This window comes from Battus philenor, unplaced genomic scaffold (genome assembly GCF_028537555.1).
Source record: "Battus philenor isolate CCGP_79_NKW_IND1 unplaced genomic scaffold, ilBatPhil1.0.hap1 SCAF_22, whole genome shotgun sequence".
NCBI lineage: Eukaryota > Metazoa > Arthropoda > Insecta > Lepidoptera > Papilionidae > Battus > Battus philenor.
This window is the reverse complement of record NW_027181685.1, coordinates 262,695-288,043: the sequence shown is the minus strand read 5'-3', so window position 1 is coordinate 288,043 and position 25,349 is coordinate 262,695. Positions and strand designations below refer to the sequence as shown.

Sequence of the window (25,349 nt, the reverse complement as noted above, 5' to 3'; positions counted from 1 at the left end):
TTTATTGCACGACTACCACTGCATGTGCGGAAGTGGCTAAATATTGGTCCTTTTCTTACTTAGGATGGACTTCCACAAGATAACGCCTGATTCCATTAAATATTTAAGGTAACTCCGTCCCGGTTGGGAGACCGTTATATTTGATATAATGTAATAATGACTTAAAATGGCTAAAATACATTACAACTGATCCTTTCTGTGCTATCCCAATGGTTTAAAACGACGACAATCCGTCGTAAGACACAGAATCGGTAAAACTAGTGGAAGGTCAGCAACTCCTTTTTAAGCCCTTGCGCTAATATGATAAAATTGTAAACGTAAAAATTGTAAAATTCTTAACGGAAGGCAAAAGTGAGACTAAGAATGGAAATAATTGGAAAACAAAATTAATTGAAAAATGTAAATAAGGACCCTGTCCACTCATGATAGGCGTTGAACTAAACTAAAAAAACCACTAGTAACTACAAGAATGTGATCTTCGTGGTGGTGATACAACCACATTTTTTCTCCCCATCTTGGACTGGTGAACGGTCCAGCGTGTCGATCTCCATCATACAGTTGCAAGCATGGCCGATATTGAACAATGTGAACACCGGTGTTTAATTGTTAAGTAGGATGAACACGGTAATGTTCACGTTAAAGACGCTTCATTTTTTTATCACAGTTGGAGCAGCTGGGCAACGAGAGCGCTCGGGTGGGGATGTGCGTTTATTGCGGCCACTGTGCGCCGCGCCCGCTCGTTATGTGTAGGGTAACCAAGAAAAATATAACACTCGGACAATATTTTTCAGGGAAACGTTTCGTTTTACTGCTATTGCTGGACGCCGGGGATTAAGCGATCACAACCCAGATTCGGTGACAAAGTGTATTTTTAACCGCTACAGTACAAGCGTCGAGTATATTCGACAGGCACAAGTGAATGCGCACAGCCGGCACTTACATGCCGCGACACTAAGCAAGACTTGCTCTTTAACACATTTGTGATGAGAGTGTTTTACATTACAAGCGGATATATAGGACGTTCAACAAAAGTAATAACAAACTGTAATTGTAGAGATAGGTTAATATTTTTCGGTTGACGTTTGTAGTCAACGCTTGACAGTAAGTTATATGGCCGAGAAGCGCCGCACCGAAATGGTTAAGGGTCGGACTGTGAAGATAAACTACTAAAGAATCAAAAAATAACAAATTAGCCAAACATTCGTTACATACGTTCAATGTGCGTTAGGTATGAGAAAGCACACACGCAGAAGCGCTGTGTGAGACATACACCCACACATGGTAGACAGATCAACTTGTTAAGAACCTCATAAGACGGTGTAACCAGTAATTTTGGAAATATACCCGGAAGGTTCATGTACAACAGTAAATGTTTTAAGCTTTGAATTAATATGATAACGATATAGCGACCAGCGAGTGGAGTACAATATCGCGGTTCAGGGTGCTGATGATAGCCGGAAACCCTCGTACAGATGAAAGCCAGTCCGGCCAGCACGTCCAGACTGTAGAGCCCGATTTGATAAAAGAATGAAATAATATAAGTTAGAATCACAAGGTCTCTTGCAATCAAACTTAACACTGTGAGGATTAGCAAGAAAAGGACCAATATTTAGCCACTTCCGCACATGCAGTGGTAGTCGTGCAATGAAATGCACCGCCCGCCAGCCCGCTGATAAATGCGTATGCGGCAAACAAAGCGAATCACACAACCGCCACCACCAAATTACTCAACACGTGTTTCACCCCTCCACGGGGCATCTTCAGGAGTTATGTTACACCGATTAGTGCCAAACACAGAGACTCTGTGAGAGAACGGTGTCTTGCTTGGGATGGACTTCCGCGAGGTAACGCCTGATTCCATTAAATACTGCGAGGATTACCAGCGCTATGATCTAAGAAGTCTCCGCAACAAACTCGGTCCGTTTTTGTGGTCACACAAGTGATTCTCATGCTTTATTAACACTGAAACACATTTACATTGTAATGTTTTCGAGTTTTTGTTCCCAATACTACTTTTTAACAAGACCACCTTGAGGTCGTTAGAAGATGGTGGATAGTTATGCTTCCAGCCGGTCCTATTCTAAGTCTTTCGAGAGGGACATATCCTGGAGCAGATGTCCGTCGGCTGCAGTGATGATGGCGATGAACTCTTTGAAATTATTGCGTTCATAATTCAAAGACATTACACGGTAGCATATCGTAATAACGTACAAGACCAACTTAAAAATCAAATATTTACAACACAATACAAGTAAATCTATTTAACTGTTGAAAATTCTAACCTTTGGCAATAAATATTTACAATAAATATTGTAAATATCTATGGATATCTTTAGTCCGAAATGAATAATTAAATATTATAATTATCTGTTTTTTAAAAAAATATGCTAATTAAATACACAGATAAAGCGCGTTGTCATAAAATTACATAGAAGCGAAACGAGATGCGTCGCGGCGTGCAGCCGGCGTCTGCAAAAACTGGCAGCGCACTTGTAAGGAGTCCTTGCACTGCCGCACCTCCCCCCCGGGGGGGCCTCCCCCGGCCTCCACCCGCACTCCGCAATTAGCCAGGTGGCGCGCGCAGTCTCCAGCTCTCTATTCATTAAACACCGCGGAGCCGGCTTCGCACCTGTCGCTGAGTGCAAGTGCTATCTCCAAATAGAGTATAGACATTATTCTTATCCGTCTGTATGCTTACTGTAGGAATGTTAGGTACGAAAGCGCGCAGAAACAAGTCTTCGATAATGTAATGCTGATGAAAAAATTCTCGGTATTGGACTCGAAAATTCACTAATGTCTCCATTCTACAGAAGTTCGGAGATCGAGGCCCCATAGTAACCATAATCATCATTTCAAAAGTAGGACCAGTTGGAAGCGGCGTGGGTTTAAAGTGATCCGACGACTTGAGCTATCGCGGAAATCAATCACTTTCAAGTTATTCAATGCTTTGGCTACAAAACCAAGCTGTGGAGAGTGCTGTATGAAGTTCAGTTGTGCAGAAAACAGTGAATAGATCAAGACTATAAATAAAATAACCCAGGTTAACGATGTACGGATCAAGTACGTGCATCAGCGAAGGCGGTATAATGGGGAGGGGGGGTGAAGAGTGGAGCGACCTCCATGATCAAGACCGTGAAGCAGCATAAAAGAAGAGCGTGTTAAGATTTAAAGAAGTTGCTAGTGCTATAGCAATTTACCTTCTACAAGGCAAAGCATTAATTTATACCAAATTTGTTTCCAATTAAATGATATGTAGAGAAGGAAAAGTAGAAAGCATTATCATTATCTCGTGTACGCTCTCCGACGAGATGAACATACATCATCAGATCCGTCACTAATGAGTTGTTAAATAAATACACTCACTCCGACAAACACCGAGCTGCATGGTGACGCTTAGAGATATATATCCCCCATCGATATCTTGGAGGTTCACCTCCGCATATATCGTAATCGTCACGCCTGGCAAGCGGGCTGACCATGGCAGTGTAATATTATGGTAAGCAGAGGTGCTGCTGCCCATCCTCTGGAAACTTTTAAGAACATTAGCAATCCTTTACAATTAACGCACAGAGTATGACGGATTTACGTAACAAAGAAAGATTGTAGCGAATTAGAGACTCTTTTGACCGGCGATCGATAAACCATTTGATTTATATATCATGTTTTTTTTTTCCCCGTCCCACTGTCTCGTTGTCCTGTGATTTCTTTTATTATCTATGTACTGCAGCGCTAATATCTGTATTCATAGTTCCGTTACCTATTTTAGCATCTCGTTACGTCTTGTTACAATATATTGTGTGAAGTTCGCGGGTAAATGTCCCCAGCTGCGGACGCCGGATCGGCAAACCTGTTCTTTTTACTTGAGCTTTCTTTCCGGGTCGATACCCTGACCTACATGTCAAGTTATTTTGCATAAAGTGGACAAAATGCATGTACATTTCATTATAAACTGCCTGTAATGTGCTCATTGCATCTATAATTTCGTCTATTATTTCGCATTGACGTTTTGTGTCATTGCATAGTAGTGCGATATTCAGATTTACCCACACAAACTACTTTTTTATATTTAGTTCATACATTCCGTTTTGCTTACGATTTTGTCCTTCATAATTTGTAGCGTGCCGTCGATGTACCGAGAATAAGACCTGAAAGATCATCAGGACGTAGCGAATTCTCGCCACATTTTCTATGCTGTCGGTGGACCTACTGGGGGGGGGGGGGGGAGAGCTGCCCACGCAACATCTCCGTCAATTTTACTCTCTAATATCTATTTACTCTCAAATAGGAAAACTTCATGGAGTCATTTCTCTGTACTACAATAAGTTTATACTCTAACTCAATTATTATTTTACTCTTAGACAGGATCTTTAACATTTTGTGCGATGCATTCTAACTCAAACAGAAGAGAATAGTTCTTTAAGGCACCAGGATTAAAGTAAACATATCTAATTCTTTAACATCATCTATATAAGGTTATAAGGCCTAAAAATTCCTGTACAAAATGCATTACTTTTACAAACCTCTAACAAGAAGTTGTTATGTTTGCGTGCATCATAGCTGGTGTTGAGTTAAAGCGACAGCAATGTTGGAGGATCTAATGACGAATAAATGGTTTCTATTTCTTTTAAATTTTAACACCTCCGCCTTCAGATATGTCCAACTCCGTGAAGTAAATTAATTTAATTAATTTTGGCCTGAGCCGTAAGACTAAAGGAGATTTAGACTAAGTGCCGTCGACGCGCTGCTAGTCGCGGAAGCTGCAAATTCCTTTAAAATAAAACTTTACTTCAAAAAAATCAGGTGCGGAGACAGAAGGTACGGGGCGACGGGGGGCGGCGCGGGTGGGGGGGGACAGTCGCCGGGGCTGACATATTCAGTTTTTTGTTGCACGCAATCCGTTTCAATTAATCCGGGCCGCACATGTTCCGGACGAACGCTTGTAAAAACGCATCGCACCTGGCGGCTGGGGCGCGGCGGGGAGCGCGCGCGGGGCGGAGGGGCGGGGGCCGGCACACGCCAGGTGCGCGGCGCTTATCTCCTAAAGAATTATCACAACAAGCGGCTGCCGCAGCGCGCTCGCAGCGAGCACGTACAACTCACACAGAAGCACATCATCCACAGGGGTCCCAGTGTCTCGGGGTATCAGTCCAGCCAAGCTGATCTTAGTTGGCTGCCGGTGATAATCAAAAGAGTATCCACTCATTAGTTTAATATTCATAAAATTAAATTGATGATAAATAGGTTAACACAGATATGCCGTGCCTTAACTGACAGTGTCGTTTCAGGAGAATAAAATTTATCTAAAAATGAAAATACATCGTCCACGCAGACTGAAAGCAGTGCAACCTACAGTGCGGTAGCGTTGAATCAGTCTATATCAGTGTAAATGGTAATGCGAGCTTACTCTTTTAATTTAATAAAAATTATAATCCTGGTAAATGACCGCAGGTGAAAACTCCCGAATCCTAAGTTCACACAGCGACACACGGCAGATATTTGCCAGTGTTTGAATCTTTTTTTTAATTTCTTATCATTCGTGGACTCTTGTCAGAGTGGTGGTGGTCACGCCCCGATCGGTTCTGGTACTCCCGCTGCTCTCTTTAAGCGTCGCCATGTAGCTGTTTGGCGGAGTGTAAGCATTTATTTACTGACTTATTAGTGATAGTTTTGATGACGACAATTCATCTCGCTGGACTACCTTTTACTTTCCCTTCCATCTAATGGATTCAGGCGTTATTTTACGGAAGTCCATCCTAAGTAAGAAAAGGACCAATATATAGCTACTTCCGCCATGCAGCAGTTCCATATTTCATTTAATTGTAAACAAATTTGGTATAGATAAATGTCTAATTTTTTTATATGGCCCCCGTTATTAAGGACCTCTCGTTCCCCTATCTTGTGTGGGACAGGGACCCTTAATTTTAAATGTCTAATTTATAACAACGCGCTTACTGACTATAACTTTATTTCAAATTTCTTAGAATTGCTTAAATACTAATTACATCTATTTAATATTACAAATATATTCATACCATAGTTATCCGCCGTACATGGATAAATAACTTGACCTTCCTTAATTACAAATTAAAGAAATTCCAATGTTTAAGCCACTTAACATTTCTAGAATGTTCTTATATAACACGAGATTCGCTTTTAGAATGACTACAATAGTTATAAAAGTCAATCGGTTTCTACTTCTACGAAAGTTGGGTCATAATCGCTTGGCCAGACAACAGTTCTTAATATTAACATATACACGATTGCATTGGATCAAGCAACACCTGCCGTGTTTCGAAGTATACGGACTCTCAAAGTTCCCGGGTTGAGCCATCATCCTCGCAACCAGCATCTCGTAATCCTTGACACAAATTTTATCAAATCAACGTTGTAACTTTATTTTTGCAATTATGTAAATAACTTCACTTGCTTCCGTAACGTGACGCACGTGTCCCGCTTGCATTTATTTTCAGATACCAAATATAACTGATAAGGCATTTGCTAATTTAAATTTCTACCAGTTTTCAAAACGCTAATAAATCTTCTCTGTTTATCACTGTTATATTTTGTATAGCGCAATGAAAAGTTCACGCCCGTGTTCGTGCAAGAGGGCCGCCAGAAAAAATGAAAAGGAGATTTCAACATCCGGAGCTACAGAACCAGCCAAAACAGCAACAGCTACGGAACCAGGACTGCCTTCCGCATCACCGCGCAGAGTGACAAAGAAACAGTGTACCCGAACTACTTATCATCAAGCTGGCTAGTACAGGAAACGCGCAAAATTAGTAGTTGGAAAAAGTGTGGAGATGAGAGAGTTGAAAAGTAGAAATATTTAATGGAATCATGCGTTACCTCGCGTAAGTCCACCCTAAGCAAGAAAAGGACCAATATTTAGCCACTTCCGCACATGCAGTGGTAGTCGTGCAACAAAGTGCACCGCCCGCCAGCTCCACTAATCGGTGTAACATTACTCCTGAAGATGCCCCGTGGAGGGGTGAAACACGTGTTGAGTGAATTAACGGTGGCAGTTGTGTAATTCGCATTGTTTGCCGCATACGCATCAGAGCGCTGGCGGGCGGTGCATTTTATTGCATGACTACCACTGCATGTGCGGAAGTGGCTAAATATTTGTTCTATACTGTCACCGGACTGCACCGGTAGTACAGTTAAATTATATAAATAGGTTAGGTTCCTTTGGTTAAAAAAAATCTTTTAAGAGGGTTGCGCGCACACGTGCCGGCTTACTTTTTGTTATTCACGTCACCCGACACGATTTTCTACTTTAAACGCGAGCCCATGCGCATTGTGTAGTCGAACCTATCCCAATGTTCTTTTCATTGCATCCCAAGTGCCGAGTGCGGTGCCGGTTGTAGGTGACAAAAAATTCTAAACATGCTTTTATTATAATTACAATTCAATGTTCACCTGGTACACATGTTCATATATTACACAGGATGATTATCTATAGGTGTAAAAGTTTTAAAGTGATGAATATATGTTATTTGCTGTAAATTAATGTATGGTATACTTTATAATAAGCAACGTAACGATAACATGATAAGGAAAAACGTTTTAAAAGTTCGAATTATGACATATTAAAAATATAGTTTACTGTCTGTTCCTGCAGACTGCAATGCCAGAAATGTTTCTGTTTCTGATCACTTTTAACACGGTGAATGAACATGTAGACCTTTAAAACTTTTAGTTGACTTTAAAACTAATCACTCTGTATATTTTATTTTGAATTTATAATACGTACATATTTGGTTCATAGAATATTTTTTCTTAAAATTAGATTCATTTATACAAGTCGTATGATAAACAAGGACGAGTTATTATGTAAACACATCTTTACCTCGTTGTCACTAATCATTAGATTGTACTGTATTTTTTGTTGTTAAATGTGTGAAACCTCAATTGTCGTGCCTAGTGTATCCTGCTTTCGCCCGGGACATGTGTGCACCATGCCGTCACATGTGTGTGTTCATTGCACATACATACAACACCTGAATATAAAAATAATTGGACCCTTCAGCGCTTTCAGGGCTTTTCCGGCAAGTTCGGTTGCAAGCGTTCCGTGAGTCACTAATTGTTTTAAGCTAATTGGTGATTAATAAATGCACTGCGCTTTACAGCGCTGCGATGATGCACGAGCAGCTTCCTAGCACTCAGATCATACGTCACACTTTTGTTTAGATTTTTTTTAATTTAATTCACAGCCAGTAACATACGTCATATATTATTTCTAAAAATGAACTGAGGAAAAATGTCAGAACATGTTTGCTTATTATTGTCACGCACTCTTTATAAAACTGTATTTGCAAAGAGCAACTATTCAGTTTCTCGCCGGCTCTCAGCAGAACTGCCATCCAAGCCGTTAGTTTTATAATAATTGATTTGAAAGTGTTTGTAACTGCCTATTAGGATAAATAATATTTTTATTTTGTTGGGCCACGTTTGTTCGGTAAACTAACAAACAAAAACATTTTATATGAGCTAACCGCCTATCAGGTCAGGTTACCCTCTATTTTATCTTGTGAGAGGAGCTTAAGGGAATATATAAGACAGTGAAACATTTATAATAAATAAATCGTACTGTATTACATGCCTTATTGTGAGGTATTCAATGTTCATGTTCCGTTATAATAAGACAGATTATAAAAATCAGATAAATATTGATAAAAAAACCCACAGATAAATATTGGTAGAAAAAGTAAAAACCAAAGTTCGAAATTTAAAAAGACCGAACTGCTTTAACACTGTAATCTGCAGTTGAAGACGGAAGGGCGCGAGGCGGACGCCGGGTGTCTGTTTCGTGATTTGTAAGGAATGCGACAGCTGCTGCCTTTGGGGGTAGGGGGGGAGGGCCATCCTTTCACGTGTTCGTGAGGCAACACTCACGTTTCTTTATCACATTAATACAGGGTGTCCCATTATAAATAAGGTAGCTGTCTGCATAGATTATGATAGAAGGATGTAATGATATTTTCTAGCGCATGATTTAAAAAAGATGTGCTACATTTAAAAATGGTATATTGCGGTATAATTTGTAACCACCACAGTGCGCATATTGCAAGTGTCAATAAATACAAAAAACGTGACATATTTTTAAATATTTTTTGAGATAGTAAATTTACAACGCATGGCGCATATATAATATCATAATGTGAACGCGCCTTAATTTTAACAAATGGCGCCAAATGTTGCTGTACTTTGACATTTATGATGTAGATATATAGAGAATTAGTTGTCAACAAGAGATGGAGTGATACGCACCTCAAGAGCGTGAAATTATTGTTACTGCTTATTTTAAATGCTCGAACAATAAACCTTTTAGTCAAGCGCAACAAACCGCACGCCTTACAAAGCCTTGAAAACGGACATTGAAGAAGTAATCGCCAATTTGAGGCCAGGTGTTTTGCGAATAACGACTCAAAATGCCGTCAATCGAATGCAATTAATCGACTACTCGGGAGATGGCCACTTGTACGATATAATGTTTTCAAATTAATGTCATTAATCATACTCCTTCAAATAAACTTCTTTTAACAACAACGCTCTTTTTTTAATTTACTACAAAATTTAAATAATGACATTACTTCTGCACCACCCGCCAGTATCAATCTAAATAATCGTGATAATAAACCTGTTTATTATAAATTGAAATGGCAGATGAGGACCTGCTAACTTTTGCAAGTGGTTCTGATGGCTCGGCTTTAAATATATCATACAAGTTATCCCGCATTCTGTTAGTAATCAAGTAAAATGAAGCCACGCGTGCGGGTGCGTTGCACCTGCGCTGCACCTGCCGTACGATGGCACGTCACAGCCCACGCGTGGGCACTCATACTGTATTGAACAGTGCAGAACTCACGTACATCAAATAAATTTATATATTTTGTTATATGAAAAGTCTTGGTTTTTTTTTACTCTGCTATCGAAATAACATTTGCATATTCTACGGGCTGCTTAGCTTAACTCGTCTGTTATTTAAGCATAAGCTTGGGCAGCTACCTGTACAGTATCAGCTAGACTAACCTGAGTAGGCCGTTGTGAGCGCGGTGCGGTGGCGGGGCGGCGGGGGGCGGCAGGGGCGCCGGCGGGGCGACGACCGGAGGAGGCACCGGGGCAGGGGCGGGCGTCGGCGGCGCCGGGTCGAACACCGCGTCGAAGTGCTCGAGCAGTGTCTCCACCAGCACGTTGCAGAACTTGAGCTCGAGGATCGATGCGACGGTCTCGCGCTCCGGACGCAGCAGCGTGGGCCCGAAGCACACCGCCAAGTTGGACGTGGTCATCAGGTTCTTGTCGCACTTCGCCGCCACGCTGTGCCGGAAGATGCGAGTAAGCGCGGACCTTGCATTCGTTGTTGTTCGGTGCGACTGCACCAAACAATCGTTACGAACAACATTTAAATGGAAATAGGTGAAGTAACCCCTGTACTATCTCGGTGGACACAATTAACATCAATATGACTCCCTTTTATTTTATAAAACTAATAACATAACTAAGATATAAAACATTTTATCCCTCTATACATCATACAACTTCCAACCATTCCAATTTGATATGTAAATATTTCTGCTTCAAACATCGAATCGACAGCACAAATAACTTCAAGTGATGAAAGTGAATTCGGACATTCGATTCCGAAAAAAAGAATGAGAGTAATTTCTTTTTTGTTCTTTTGTTTCATGTGTTGTAATTAAATAAAAACACGGTACGGTTACACGGTTTTGACTTGAAAATTTTTAATTTTTGATTTACACGTGTCTCTCAGGAACGTATCTACCGTGCAAATCGGGGCATAGGTGTATTAGGGAAAATATTTAATTAGTACTAGCTCTGGCCGCGTGAAATTTTACCAAAAATTATAAAAAATGAGTTTTTATTTTTCTTTTAATTTTTTTTAAGAGTACCCTAAGTTACTTCTTATTACATCAACTACATGCCAGTATAAGTCCCATAAAAACCGGTCAAGTCAATTCATAGACAAGTCGAAAAAAATGTTAAAAATGTTTCAACTTTTTTGTTCTGTTTAAATTATTTCAATTTACACTTTATTTCTCGCTCAAATCGTAGTTCCTATGACCTTCCTGCAGAAGTCTAGGAAGGTTTGACCAGTTTCCTTATTGCACACTAGCTTGAGTATACCGCTACATATGTGTGTTAGTATCAGGCAGTTGGTTGTTGTTGTGCGCGTGCACGTACTTGCGCAGGTGCCGCAGCACGAGGCGCAGCATGCGGCGGTTGTCGTGCGGCAGCAGCAGCAGCAGCGCGTGCAGCGCCGCCACGCGGTCCTCGCGCCGCTCGCGCTCTGCGAACACGCACACTACTTACACACCATCCCCTCCACTCTAAACGCCCACAGGCAATGCAGAGGGGGGGGGAGGAAATCTACCGGATTTGCCAGATGTATTTGGGAGAAATTAGGGTTATGTGGGATCCCAACCTACTCTGTGAGGGACCTTGGTATTTCCATGTTAAGGAACACCCGTAGTCGCTCACGCTGTGCATGCATGGGCAGTGGAGTAACAAAATAAAAACTTATTTTGTAATAAAGAAATTTGTATGTGTTAATAAAGAAATTTCGCAATGTAAAATATTATCATCCTAAAAACCGTGGAAACAATAAATCTAGTGTATAAAGCTAAAGAAAAAAAAGTAAGGGGATGTGAGGAGGTTTGGGGGTTGGAACAGTTGTCTTACTGGCAGCTGCCAGGAACTGGTCGTGCAGGCGTCGCGTCAGCAGCGGCTCGGGCAGCGCGCGCAGGTAGCTCTTGAGCGCGCTCGTGAGCGTCTTGCTCTCGCACTCGCAGGGCTCGGCCAGCTCGCCGCCGCCGCCCTGCCCCGCCGCCGCGCCCACCACGCGCGCCACCTTCGACGCCACGCCCGCCACCCTGCCGCACACGCAAACAGCTATTGTTACCTCACACCGCACAGTGAGTAACAGGTCAAGTCAACCACTTTGCGTCCTAGAGCTCAACGGCCTGATGAGTATGGCACTTTTTTCTATAGAAGGGTAATTGTACATTACGAAGATTTGAACAATAAATGACAGTTATTAAAAATTGTACCACGTTTTAGAAACATACTACTGTGATTAAAATGTAAGGCGAAATTATCATTTAAAAAAGAGTAAATTCTTTTCCTAGGTTGATAGGATTGTCTTATAACATTTAGCTTCATGCGATACATGTACTGACATACATAATTATTCAGCAAACTCAAAAGGCCGATGCGAACACGCCGTTTTGAGGAGATAGAAACCGAATGACCAAATGTTTCGAGGGTGGAAAAGGCGTTCATAAAAATGCTTTTTATCGGACGGGATGACTTTGAAGAGAATAAAATTGATTTGGATACATAAATAAATAATTTACATAGAAGCAAACTCACCTCATTTTTATCACAGTATTAAATTAAACTAGGGAATGCATACAAAACATTTCACAGATTACATAAAAAGGAGATTCACTACACCACAGATTCTCAACATTTAAGACAAGACACTTCTTTTTCAAAACGAACTGATAATCACTACTTTTTTCTGTTGGTACAAACAAGTAGCAATTAAAAAAATCTGTTACGTGACCTTGTCATCATATTCAAATTAAAATGTGACAAATAAATAGAAATAAAATTGAGTTTTTTAAAAGAGCTCGTAGTAAAACGTGTTTAAAATTGGGAAATTCGCAATCGACAGCATCCCATCATCAGATAGTATTACACGAAGCGCTTAACTTTTGAAAAGAACCCAGGAGTCCCTGAACCCCAACATAGGTTACCACTTGAGATGATCAATCGATGATGTATTTCTTAACAGAAGGGTGTTTATTATTTTATTATTATATGTGTGTATGCTGCACGTCTGTGGTGCACACCTGTAGAGACCCTGCTCCTCCAGGCCGCGCGCCTCCAGGATCGCGATGACGCGACGCACGAACGCGAACCCGGCCTCGTTCAGCTCGCACTGCGGCTCGCCCTCGCCCTGTCGACACAACGCTAGTTCACACCCTCCATATAGACTGCACGTGCACATGCATACCTTCATGTCATTTACATTACAATATAAAACCACAAATATATGTTGATAATCTTTTAAGATCTGCAAAGTGGACAGACCATCTTGTTATGGTCGCATAGAGACACTGGATGCAGATCGCTTTCAAGTGGTCCCATTGGAAATCGATGAAGGAGGCCTATATCCAATAGTGTATGATGATGGTATGACTTCGGAAACCATTTCAAGAGGAAATGACTTTGAGTTCGTAAACGCTAAAGATAAGAACCTTAACTGTCCAGGATATTGGGAGGACTTCAAGAAAAGGTAAGTAACCATTATTTGTTTTAACATTATACTCAAGAATTGCTGTTGCTAGAGAGTAATGAAGCTTCATATTTAGTAATTAACTACAATAATGTGTTCACATCAAAAGTAGGTTGCTATTTGTATATAAGTCACATCTTTTTAAATGCTCCAGCAGTTTGTGAACCTAAAACATATTACTATGTGTCTGTGACAGTAAAGGTGTAATGGAAAACATTATAAATGTGCAGAAGAAGAGAATAAAAGAGTATAGTTGCCTGCTGGGATCCTACAAGTTATCACGTAATTAGTATAAGAATCACTAATACATATATATATGTATCAGTCCTTCCTACTCTGCCCCAACTCTCTTTGGTTTCGACGACTGCCAGAACCATGGCATTAACTATCCAGAATGCCAAAGAACGAGGGATTGCAGGCGTTCCTTAACTTGGAGATACATGACTCCCTGACACAATGTAGAGGTTGACAACTGATGGGGTTTTGGTGGAATCCCACAAAACCCTGTCTAGAGGCAGTATATTTCTAAAAAGTCGCACACTTGGTATAGTTTTTATGTATAATTTATTTACATTTTGTAATATGTATCGACTAGTTTAGTGAGCTGATAAAAAAATCCCTTCTAACTAAAAAGTCTTCCCTAGTTTTACTCAGGCTAACATTCCTCCTCCCCCCTCCAAAGTAACACGATCCGGAGGCCTGTAATGATATGATGCGAGCGTTAGGCTGGGTCACCTTGCAAGCAGCAGGCGTGGCGAGTGCGTGCAGCGGTGCAGGGGCTGCATCGAGCGCGCGCAGCCAGGCGGCGCGGTCTCGCTCGCTCAGCGCCTGCAGCGTGAGCGGCGGCCTTTCGCGCTCGCCCGGAACTGCCTCCCAGCAGAAGCGGCGCTCCGCCTCGCAGGCGGCGCGGGCCCCGCACACACACACGCTCTCCACTGGGCCCGTCTGTGTATGACACAACATACGTAATAACACTTTCATCACACACCACCCTTATCTGAACAGAACCCAAAAAAACAGTAGTCTTGTTTTTTAAATGTTAAAATTTAGAATCAGTTTTCTTCTAAAATCTGGACTTATAAATGCATGTATTTTATAATAGAAATGGCCAATACACTGTTTTGTTCAATAATAATACAATAAATTTTGTTTCCTTTCTAACAACCATATTGGATATATTCAAGCAGCAAACAAAGTCGAATCTTTTGACCACATACAGTAGATAGGTATTTAGTAAGTGTTGGTAGGATTAGTGTTTATCTTATTGTGTGTGCGACTAGGCCTCACCGTCTTCACGTTGATCTGGTTGTAAGGCATGAGCGACAGCATGTGCGACTGCTTCTCATACGTGCAGTAGTGCTTGCTCCACGCCGTGCCAAACGCCTCTGCAAATACCGCAAATACATATTAAAAAAAAACTCCCTTTAGATCTACAGGCGGCTTTGTTAACGTTTCTTTAAATATTGAATATGTCTAAGTGAAGGCTGACCAACTGCTACGACTAAGTTCAGTCAGGATGCACGTCAGTCACTTGGAACTGATTTTTACTTATTAAGTTAGATTTATATAGCTGATAAGACTGGACTGGACTTAAAAAGTCGACTTCAGAGGCAGTTGGATTGCAGAGTTGAAGTGGGTGCAACTGTTCCTACTTCCGAGGTGGATTCGCAGGAAAGTAGAGTCGGTATAGCGCTGTTACTTCCTTCCACTAAATAGAGTAGGACTATAAGAAATATTGACCAAAAAGACCAAATCTCTCACAAGGTGAAATACTTGTGAATACACCCTGTTTTAGTAATTATAGTTCCTAGATTGAATAGGGGGGAGTCCGTTACCTACTTAAGATAAAGAAGTAGAAAAATATAGTGCTCTAGGTTTCGCCCATCAAGAGGATTGATTGAAAGGAGAGGGTATCTATCTCCTCTTGAGATGGAACTATGTTGACAGACATTGCCGGCGGCGCTGGTGAAATGGTTTCGATAACCCTGCCAAGTGGCTATGATGAAGGAATATCGTGGGTGACCCACTATTATCCCCCTCTATAAGCCCGCTAGGGCGAATAAGGAGGACATTTTCTCTCCATACATTCTCGGGTGCTCTACATCATAATAAATTTTTTTCTTACTACTTGCGAAAGTGGAACAGTTTTAGAGCCATGACGATAATCATTATTATTCTTACTCTTTACTATGATCATACATATATATATACAGGACATTGTGATCATACATATATACAGGATGATTGTTTGTTTTTTAGGGAGATTTGTTTATAGGGGTAAAGCTTTAAAAGGATAAATGGAGAGCTTGCTTCACCAAAAAGCTTTTACACTTATTTTCAATCACCTTTATAAATTGATCACTCTAAAATTCTATTGCAATGCTACAGGTCATTAACTTTGCAATACAAAGTCTGCAGGGACATGTATTAAATAATAATTAATTTTAATATGTAGTAATAGGAACTTTGAAAACGATTTAACTTTATTATCATTAGGTTAGTAATTATTTCTGAAACCATTGATTACTGTACAGGATGTACCAAACATTAATCAAAATATACATTCAACCTTTTTAAGACATTAAGATCTGTAACAAATCACTTGCATCACTTATGTAATATTCAATTTGGACTCACTTTTCTCCATCAGGAACAAGTAGCCGGCACGCGACACGCCGCCGGGGTCCTCTGATACGCCTTCTTCTTTATTCTGTGACAATAATGTCCAATGAGACAGACGCATTATAGACAACGGTTTAACTTCCTAGAAATACATGTGACTTGTAATAACATTGGAGGTCGCTTACGATGGACCTTATGAGAAGGTCCAAGGTCACCCGGACAGCAACGGAGAGACCTCTGCTGTATCACTGCGAGACCGAATCAGATACGAGGTCCGTCGAAAAAATAAGTCAACGACGTCAATTTGTACTGGCACTGGGCAAGCCACTTTACCGATGGCCTTTGTATCGGAAAGTTTGTAGAATGATGACTGCGAGCTGGTGGAGGCGGCTTCATCCTGACACCAGGTGGACGTACGACATAGTTAAGTTCACGAGAAGGCGCTGCATGCGAGCAGTGCAAGACAGGTTATCGTGACGATGTTTGGGGGCGGCTTATGCCTTGTAGCGAGCGTTTATCTACTGAAAAGAAGAAAATTCTAGAGTAAAGTTTGTTAATTTCTTATAAAACTTGTGATTGAACTGTTCCTAGTATAGAATTAAGAAGCTTGTGAAAATAATCACAAAAAACCCGACTGAGTTTGTAGTAGGCTCTTCTGATATCAAAGCACATTTGGAACCAACATCATTTTTAAAACTCGAAGGACGTGTCTTATCACATACATACTTTGCCCCCCTCCATCACTACCATTCAATAGTTCCTTTCAACGACGTCTACGGGCAATAGTGATGACTTGTGTATGTTGCTTGTAGTGATCGCTTAATAATTCAAAGTAAATAAACACCTTCAAAACAGATGTAATCTACGAGCGACACATACCATTTGCCGCACCTCCATCATCTTCTTCATGAGCGACTCGGTCTGCTTGCTGGTCTCCTCGAAGTTGCTCCGCGTCTGTGAACAGGCGGTGACGTCACAAGCGGCACACACGCGCACGCGGCATGCTCCACACACAAACACACGCATATAAAACCACACACGCGCTCTGTTATTGAAACACTCTCAAAAAGTTAAAGAAAACCGTTAGACATATTATTCTAAATTCAAAAAAACAGAATTATTTTTTGTTATTCTTAATGGCACTCCAGATGAATAGTCACAGTGTTAGCGGCCAGCGAGTAAGGACCGATACCCTGGCGCAGGCGGGGCGGCGCTGCTTTCGGGCTTCGGACGACCGGCGCAGACGCGACGGAATCTTCAATGCCTTCGACCATTCCTCTATACACGAAATTATATTTTAAACTATAAAAACATGAGGTGTACAGGTTTTTGAATTGCAAAATTAAACGCAGAACAGGAGCCTGCATTCAAAGATTTAGGAAAAAACTTTATACAACCCTCATCAACGGATTATGGTGCTACAACGGTCACCGTCACCGGCTTCTTCACTACGAACGAAATGAGAAAGTCCATTCTTGAAGTTCCACCTGCTTGAATTTAAATTGGAAAAGTAAACGGAAATATTAACGTAGCTGCCCCTTCGCTGCTAATACAAAACAGGTGCGACATGGGCAGAGACAAATTCCCTACGTAGTACAAATTAGTACTAATCGTTTATTTATCAAAGTACCTACATTTATATAAATTGGCTAGAAATAGACATGGTCAATGAGAGCGCAGGGAAGTCCCTCTCCTTCTCGGCACCATTATGTATGTGTGGGTAGTTCCACAAAAGGATAAGCAAGAGCCTCACCCGCTGTATCCGCAGCTGCAGGTCGCGGACCAGCGGCTCGGCATCGGCGTGCACGTCGTGCGCCGTGTGGTGGAACGTCCACCAGCCGAACACGAAGCCGAGCAGCGTCTCCACCAGCTCGAACTTCTTACGCTCCTGCACCGCCTGCAGCTGGAACACATACTCCAGCGACGCCTGGCAAAAGTCGCGCTCCGCCATGTCCATCGCCGCGTCCGCCTGCAAACGCAACCAGCTCATCAGCTCTGGACTCTTATTTCGAGGTTTTAAATGCCATATGCAGGTTTACTGAGACTTGTTACAGCTGTGAAAGCATTAAAGGGATAAATGTCTATTTTATTTGTCAGCAAAAAGGTTTCAAGCATTTATACCTATTTACAATTACCCTTTACAATAACTTCGCGATAACTCTAGAATATACTATGGCCAAAAATTTCTGTACGAAGTCTACGGACGCTAAAAAGAGACTTGTTTATCCAGGATAGATAAAATGGATGACCAGGTACTTGGAGTGAAGTGGACAGATCGAAAGGAAGTCCGTATGGAATCAATATCAATCGAAGCACGGGCAGCGGGGAAAGATAGCGGGAAACGACGAGCATTGAGAAAAACTTTGTGAAAACCATAACCCCGACTATTTCCATCACGGGACATTAAACAAGAATCCCAGAATCACCGTCAATTAGGAGCTGGACGCCTTCCTGCTTGCCTTGTCAGAAGTTTCATACAAAAAGCCTTTAGGGATTATCAAGTCACATACGTAGCAGAAGTGCAACTTGAACTCTGCCTTTATTCTTCGATGAAGTTAGCTTTGAGTTCTTCTATGACCGAAGCGCTTCTCTTCTCTTCTGGTCACAAAAATTGATTTAAACTGGAAAATAAAGTCAACAGTTTATAATGAAATAAAGGCTTACCTCCTGGAACACAGTTTCCGGTTTCTTGGTGGAGAGCGAGAGAGTACGCTCCTGGCTCTGGCAGAACTTGGCAGTTTTCTTGTCGAATTTCTTCTTCCCTTCCTGCAACGAAACAAATTTAATGACAGCATTAAATAGTGACGTATAATGACGCGAGCAATCCTTAATCCAGGATCAGACGGGTCCATGGCAGGACGGATCAGACCTGCTCTATTAATAGAGCCTTAAATGTATATCGGAACGGGTGGAACAAGTTATTTTAATTAAAAAAACCTGACTGCGCCCCATTTCAAATGCGAGGTGACAACCATAGACAGTGCATGTGAGAAATAGTGTATTTCTTATTTATTTCAACACACGTAATGAACTGCAAGTGATATATAGCAACGATGTTATTAAACCGAATGCTTAATACAGGTCTTCTCTTATATTATTAGATTACAAATACTTTAAGAAGTGAACGCAACCAAAATAAAAACCTTTGTACAATTTATAACATTAATAGAATAAAGAAATAATTATTATTGCATATTTATAGTTTGCAAGAAAAGGACCAATATTTAGCCCGCTGATAAATGCGTATGCGGCAAACAATGCGAATCGCACAACCGCCACTACTACTTAGAGTAATTTGGCGGTGGGGTTGGGCTGGCGGGCGGTGCACTTTATTGCACGACTACCGCTTCATGTGCGGAAGTGGCTAAATATTGGTCCTTTTCTTACTTACGATGGACTTCCGCGAGGTAACGCCTGATTCCATTAAATATTTATAGTTTGCGTTTAAAAAGTATCAAAGTTAGGCTAGTTGCAGATACTATTACAATAATTGTTCGCTCCCAGTTCATAATATTTGCCTATTGTTATTAATAAAGTAAATTATTGTTGTATTACTTGCAAGTAAATTGTTTATACAAGTAATATCCCAGCGATAGAGGACTGAAACTTTCTGATCATAGATCGCGGGTTCGATTCCCGTGATACAATCTTATATAATTCACAAACGTACATTAATTATATAGGATTGCCACTGCTCACAAACAAGCTTCCAGAGGATAGGCCCTAATACCATCAACCCTTTAGCCTGGGTTCACTAGAAAAGGGCTAAGGTATCCCCTGCCTGTCGTTAGAGGTGACTAAAAGGGCGTCGGGTTCGCGGGGGTGAAGAGTGGGGGCCTTAATCATCCACAAGAATCGAACCCGAGAAGGGCAGCAACGCGATGTGGTCTCGTGTTGCTTCGATACGGCGAGGATGCCGGGGGAGACAAAGCTTCCTCGCGGGATGTGTCTTGTGTTGGATGTGGGGCAGCTGCGAGTTCCGTATGTGATCCGGCGATCCCTCCAAAAGTACCGAAGACCACCACCGAGAGAAAAGATTTCCAATAGAACCGGTTGGGTGTGACCTATTCACCTTCTTGGAGGACGTTCTGCACTGCGTTTGCTAGTCAGTAGTCTCCACTCTAAAACCTTAAAGCCAAAGCAGCCACGTGACTGACTGAATTATGTTACACCGATTAGTGCCAAACACAAAGTCTTTTATCTATTCTACAAATAAAGTTAACTGTGTTTACCTTGACGGCGCCGATGTGCTCCTTGCGAAAGCGCTCCAGCGGCTGAATGATCTGCTCGTGCGCGCGGCCCAGCTGCAAACCACAAGCAGTTGTTACTGAGCACATACCCGGGAACGACTCCACCGATCCAACTCGACCAAAGTTTGAATTAGAAGCCACTGAGTAAATTAAACACCCACGAAATCAAACGAAAACTATGGCGAATGAAAATATAAATTGTTCCTAGTCCATTGTCCATTATTATAAAGATCCATCCATTATTATAAAAAAAAAAATTATTCCATTGTCGTTTATTATAAAGACCTTGCAAATTAAAGTGATCACTTTTAAATCATTATCATCAGTTCAGGAAGTACGTTCACAGCTGGAAAAATCTCTCTCCCATTCCCAATAAGAATCCGAAAATCCGGCTGTTAGCGCCTACATCCAGTGTTTTTTAGGACCTCCACAAGGCTATTTTTCTACTTTGACTCCGCTCAAGGCTCCTGCGGGCATGTGTTCTGCACGCTATGTAGCCTACCCACTGGCAACTAGTCAATCTGCTGGATGGGGATTTCTACATTCCTCATTCGATTTCAAATATATACCCCGATGATGTTTGCTCTTCTCTTCAGCCAATAGATGCCTACAGCAAGGCATATGCCTTCACCCATGATCACGGCCATGACTGGTCTTGTGCCGCCCGCATCCAGCTACTTGCCGCGACCTCAACTATATCGTTGCTCCAACTAGAGAATTGTCCCGCTGTTGTTGTACTAGCCGACAATCGTAACCAAGGACGTAAACCGGGAACTTGGAACACATATTTGTTTCGTATACCATTATTTATGGGATATACACCTATCCCCCGATTTACACAGTACTCGTTTTACACGTTTTCGCTTTTACACGGTTTTCCAAAAAAGTTTTTTTTATTTTAATAACCGATTTTATTACCATCTCTCATAATGTAAATATTTCTGCTTCAAACATCGAATCGGCACAAATAATTTCGAGTGATGAAAGTGAATTCGAACCTTCGAATCCGAAAAAAGAATGAGACTAATTTCTTTTTCGTTCTTCTGTTTAATGTATATTGTAATTAAATATTAAAAAAACAGTTATCCGTAATATACTAAATATTTAAACTTGTCAATGTATTTTATTTTTATTTCCGTGTACACCTAAAATTATCGAAAAAAAAATAACAACTGTTAAATAGCAAAATCATGCATTTTCTACAAGTTTTTCGATGTACACGGTTTTGACTTGAAAATTTTTAATTTTCGATTTACACGTTTTACTTAGGAACGTATCTACTGTGTAAATCGGGGGATACTTTGAGTTGGATTGAGTAACAGCGTACTCTATGTACCAGAACAACACATTGCGATCGCCACCCCCCTGCTAATTATAGTAATTATTTAGCAGGGGGGTGGCGATCGCAATGTGTTGTTCTGGTACACAGAGTACGCTGTTACTCAACTTCTAGAAACTAATCGCTCTGTCGTCTCGTACGACACCCGCGACACACGATCAGTAAGTACCTCGGGCGTACGGAGCACATAAATACTATTTCGTTTTTGGTTGTTTTTGAATGCGCAGTCGGTCGAGAGAGTTTGTTCGTATTAAATGTATAGCAGTGTAGTACACGTGTAAACGCACCATGCTGCTGGCTACTTCGGCCCATTATTTTCAAATTATTTTTACGCGTTCAAATTCAATTTCGAATGATGAATTTGGTTGCCATCAGTAAGAGGAGTCGCTGTTATTGTGTTTGGTGTATTTGTAATTATAACTTTGCATAATTGTAAATACTCTCTGTAAATACACCATCTCGTTGACATCTGAGTTTCATTTTTTTCGTCATCAAGAAAGAATGAATAAATGCAGGAGGGGTATCTACCACCACCAGCTAAATGTGTTTCAATGTCTATCTATCAAAGGTGTACACACACATGGCCTCAGTGGCGAGCATGACGCACGGCGGGCTGCTTGCGCTTGCGCACGTCGGCCACTTATCGCCTCGTTAGGCGCAATCAGTCGCGCCTCGCATTGTTCTAGTACACGTGACATATCGCACCACAAATTAGATCATACGTTTTTTAATTATTAGGATCTATATTGCGCAAACATTAACGTTCGTGCCTTTGTTTTTACATTTACGATTAGTTTAGTAGTCGCCAATACATTTTTTTGCTCAAGATGTTATTATGTTTAGTCCCTTCGTCTATTTACTAACTTAAATGGTGAACTATTTAAAACTAAGTTGAAGTCAGTTAATTTTTTTTTAATCATCGGTGTCCTGTTTGTTTTAATGGCGCAATAACAATGTTCAGTTTTTAAGATTACAATTCGTGCCTCCACTTCCTTATTCCTACTCCATATTGCCATCCTCAGGTTGTGCGCCAGTGTCTGTGCGGTTGCCGTATTCACCACATCGAGGAATCCTGCGATCGCATCTTGAGTCTCGTCCGTGTATACACGCACGTGTATACACGGACGAGACTCAAGATGCGATCACGTGTGACGTGATATCGCTGCGGCCGCACGGTGGGCACTGTTATACAGCCCAGCGAGTGTCTGTTTTTCGCCTCGCTCTTTAACAACTGCTATAGGTTTATATCATTATCTAATTACGTTCATTTACAGCGAACACTTGCGTCCGACACGAGCAGAATGCCAAAACAGTATAATTACATAGAAACTATAAGCGATTTAGACTTCCAGCGCTCGGAATCACTGCACTAGACTTATGGTTCTCGTTGTAATTGTCATTTAAGAGGACAGTAAATACTTAACCCGGGTATTTAATTATGAGCGGGCGACGGCTGGGCCGCGGAGTAAACAGTTATAAAAAGACAGTAGATCACGAGTGGTAATATCGAAATTATGATCTATTTTAACAGTATAAAGTTCAAAATGATTTGAACGAGTAACGAGGCAGCTGATTGCGGCAATTGAAAGGGTTATGAATATTAGTGTATCCGTACGCGCCGTGCACGCGGCCGATCCTCCCTCCCCGCCGCCCTCACCTCCCGGCGGAGGGCCGGCGGAGGGCCCGCGGAGGGCCCGCGGCCGTCTCGAGTGCTCGCTCATTAATGCAGCGCAGCCTCCCCGATACGAGATCGGCGGGCGACGCACTCGATTGCGTAGATCTCGTGAAAGCAGGTGCCCCGCGCGCCGTATTAATGTAATTGCGAGTGGCGAGGGGAGCTTTCATTGCAAGTGCAGTGCAAACAGTAGATTACAAGCCGCTCTCGTTTAGATCCATCCGCTTTACCTATCTGTATATTACGAGGTCTGAACTCGAAATAAAAACTCGTTATACCTTTTCGTACGCATTAATAAATTATTAACTTCTTTGTAGACAACTGTGTACGCTTTTACAATACATTCCCGTGTAATGCCTCTTTTCTTTTCTTTTCAGCCGTAAGTAAGAAAAGGACGAATATTTAGCCACATCCGCACATGCAGTGGTAGTCGTGCAATAAAGTGCACCGCCCGCCAGCCCGCTCATAAATGCGTATGCGGCAAACAATGCGAATTACACAACTCTGTGTTTGGCAATATTTTCAGTCGATCGACATCCACTGCAAGGTATAGGCCTCCCCCAAAGTTCACGCGCTGTCCGCATGCAACGATTTACCGCGATCTTGACTACGCAGTTGTCCACCAAGTGGGGGTCTTGCCCACGCAGCGACTGCCGGCTAGTGGTCGCCAATAGACAACCTTTCGACCGCAGCGATTAAAGGGTTAATTCAATTAAAACTAACAAATATTACTTATAGCACTGCAAATGTTTTTTTAAGTAAGATTATAGCTTTGAAATGAAATATTATTACTATTAGAGTAAGGACATTTATGAAAGGGAACACAGAAAAAAATTCTACTTGTATTTGCGGACTATTCTTAGCGCCGGAGGCGTTTTTAAGCGGCTTTATTTTAAGTTGAACAATTTAATTTCATTCTAGAATTAAGATACTTTGTAATTTTTCACTTGACATACACAAGTGTGTTACCGACACAACTCTGTACATCAAACTCCGGGTCAAGCCGCGCGCGGACACATCCACAAAACGTTTTCAGTTCAAAGTCTCAAAATCTGGATTCAATTCTTACTAATTGTCCCGACACACTTAACGCAACCAAAAGTTATTAGACCGTCGCATCCCAAGAGAAACAAACAAATTAATGTAACGCTTTGCAAATGATAAATAAATTAATTGATTATTTGATCCATAAACAAAATATCTCGGTAAACGCATGAGTTTCACAGCTGCCTGTTTAATACACTGTTTCAATAATCTTTATATTGTATTTAATTATCCTAGTTTCTGCGAATTTTTCGCTTTCAATTTTACTCATAAGAACCTTCTAGAGTTTGGGAAGGTTCGAAAGCTCTTGCTTGACATGCTGACGGTATCATCACGATAATTGGATTTTATTATTTATTATATTCATATACATATTATACGTAAATATTACTTATTAGACAAATACGTTACTTTAAATTTATATTTCATTATAGGTAGTAGCAGCCATTAGTATAGTTATATGTTTTTTTATATCTTCGTCATTATTTTCCTTCTCATTTTTATTACTCTTTTCTTCCTCTTTTATGATACATGTTACATCTACTTTCATTAATTTATTACTGTTTGCCGGTATATTGTATAACAAGCGTTGGAATAATGTAAATCTAATATAATAAAATTCTCTTGTCACGGTGTTCGAACTTGAACTCCTCTGAAACGGCTTGACCGATTTTTACCAAATTTTATATGCGTATTTAGTAGGTCTGAGAATCGGCCACTATCTATTTTTCATACCCCTAAGTGATAAGGGTTGTTCACCCTTAAAATTTCTTTTTTATTTTTTTGACGAAATTTTTTGTTTTATTTTTTTTTATGATACAGCATACAAAAATACATACAACCCTAAATTTTCACCCCTCTACGATCAACCCTTATTTTTAAATTGAAAATTAAAAATATTTTTTTTTTTGCAAAACAACGTTTGCGGGATCAGCTAGTATGCTATATGATAGGAGAAATCTTACTTGTAAGTAGTAAATTATTATCATCATATTCGCTCAACGACCCATGGAGAGGAATAAGCTCGGAATTTCTCTACGAAATTAAATTAGCAATGACGAGATTTGAAGACGAATGAAAGTTACCAACATTGCG

At 41.0% G+C, this 25,349-nt stretch overlaps 1 protein-coding gene across 3 annotated transcripts in view; it reads right to left on the bottom strand.

Annotated features, from left to right (window-relative positions):
• The window catches only part of Graf (GTPase regulator associated with FAK), a 62,201-nt gene that overhangs the window by 9,313 nt on the left and 27,539 nt on the right, over window positions 1–25,349 (bottom strand). For 2 of the 3 annotated variants that reach the window (XM_068767035.1, XM_068767037.1), the window contains 11 exons: window positions 20,179–20,250; window positions 18,611–18,712; window positions 17,700–17,915; window positions 16,826–16,900; window positions 15,962–16,034; window positions 14,612–14,709; window positions 14,060–14,269; window positions 12,879–12,985; window positions 11,704–11,894; window positions 11,206–11,311; window positions 10,036–10,320 (listed from right to left, as the gene is read on the bottom strand). In XM_068767035.1, the coding sequence (XP_068623136.1) occupies window positions 10,036–10,320; window positions 11,206–11,311; window positions 11,704–11,894; window positions 12,879–12,985; window positions 14,060–14,269; window positions 14,612–14,709; window positions 15,962–16,034; window positions 16,826–16,900; window positions 17,700–17,915; window positions 18,611–18,712; window positions 20,179–20,250 (1,535 nt within the window). Of the gene's footprint in view, window positions 1–10,035; window positions 10,321–11,205; window positions 11,312–11,703; window positions 11,895–12,878; window positions 12,986–14,059; window positions 14,270–14,611; window positions 14,710–15,961; window positions 16,035–16,825; window positions 16,901–17,699; window positions 17,916–18,610; window positions 18,713–20,178; window positions 20,251–20,807; window positions 20,866–25,349 lie in introns of those variants that run through there. The other variant, XM_068767036.1, reaches the window with a different exon arrangement.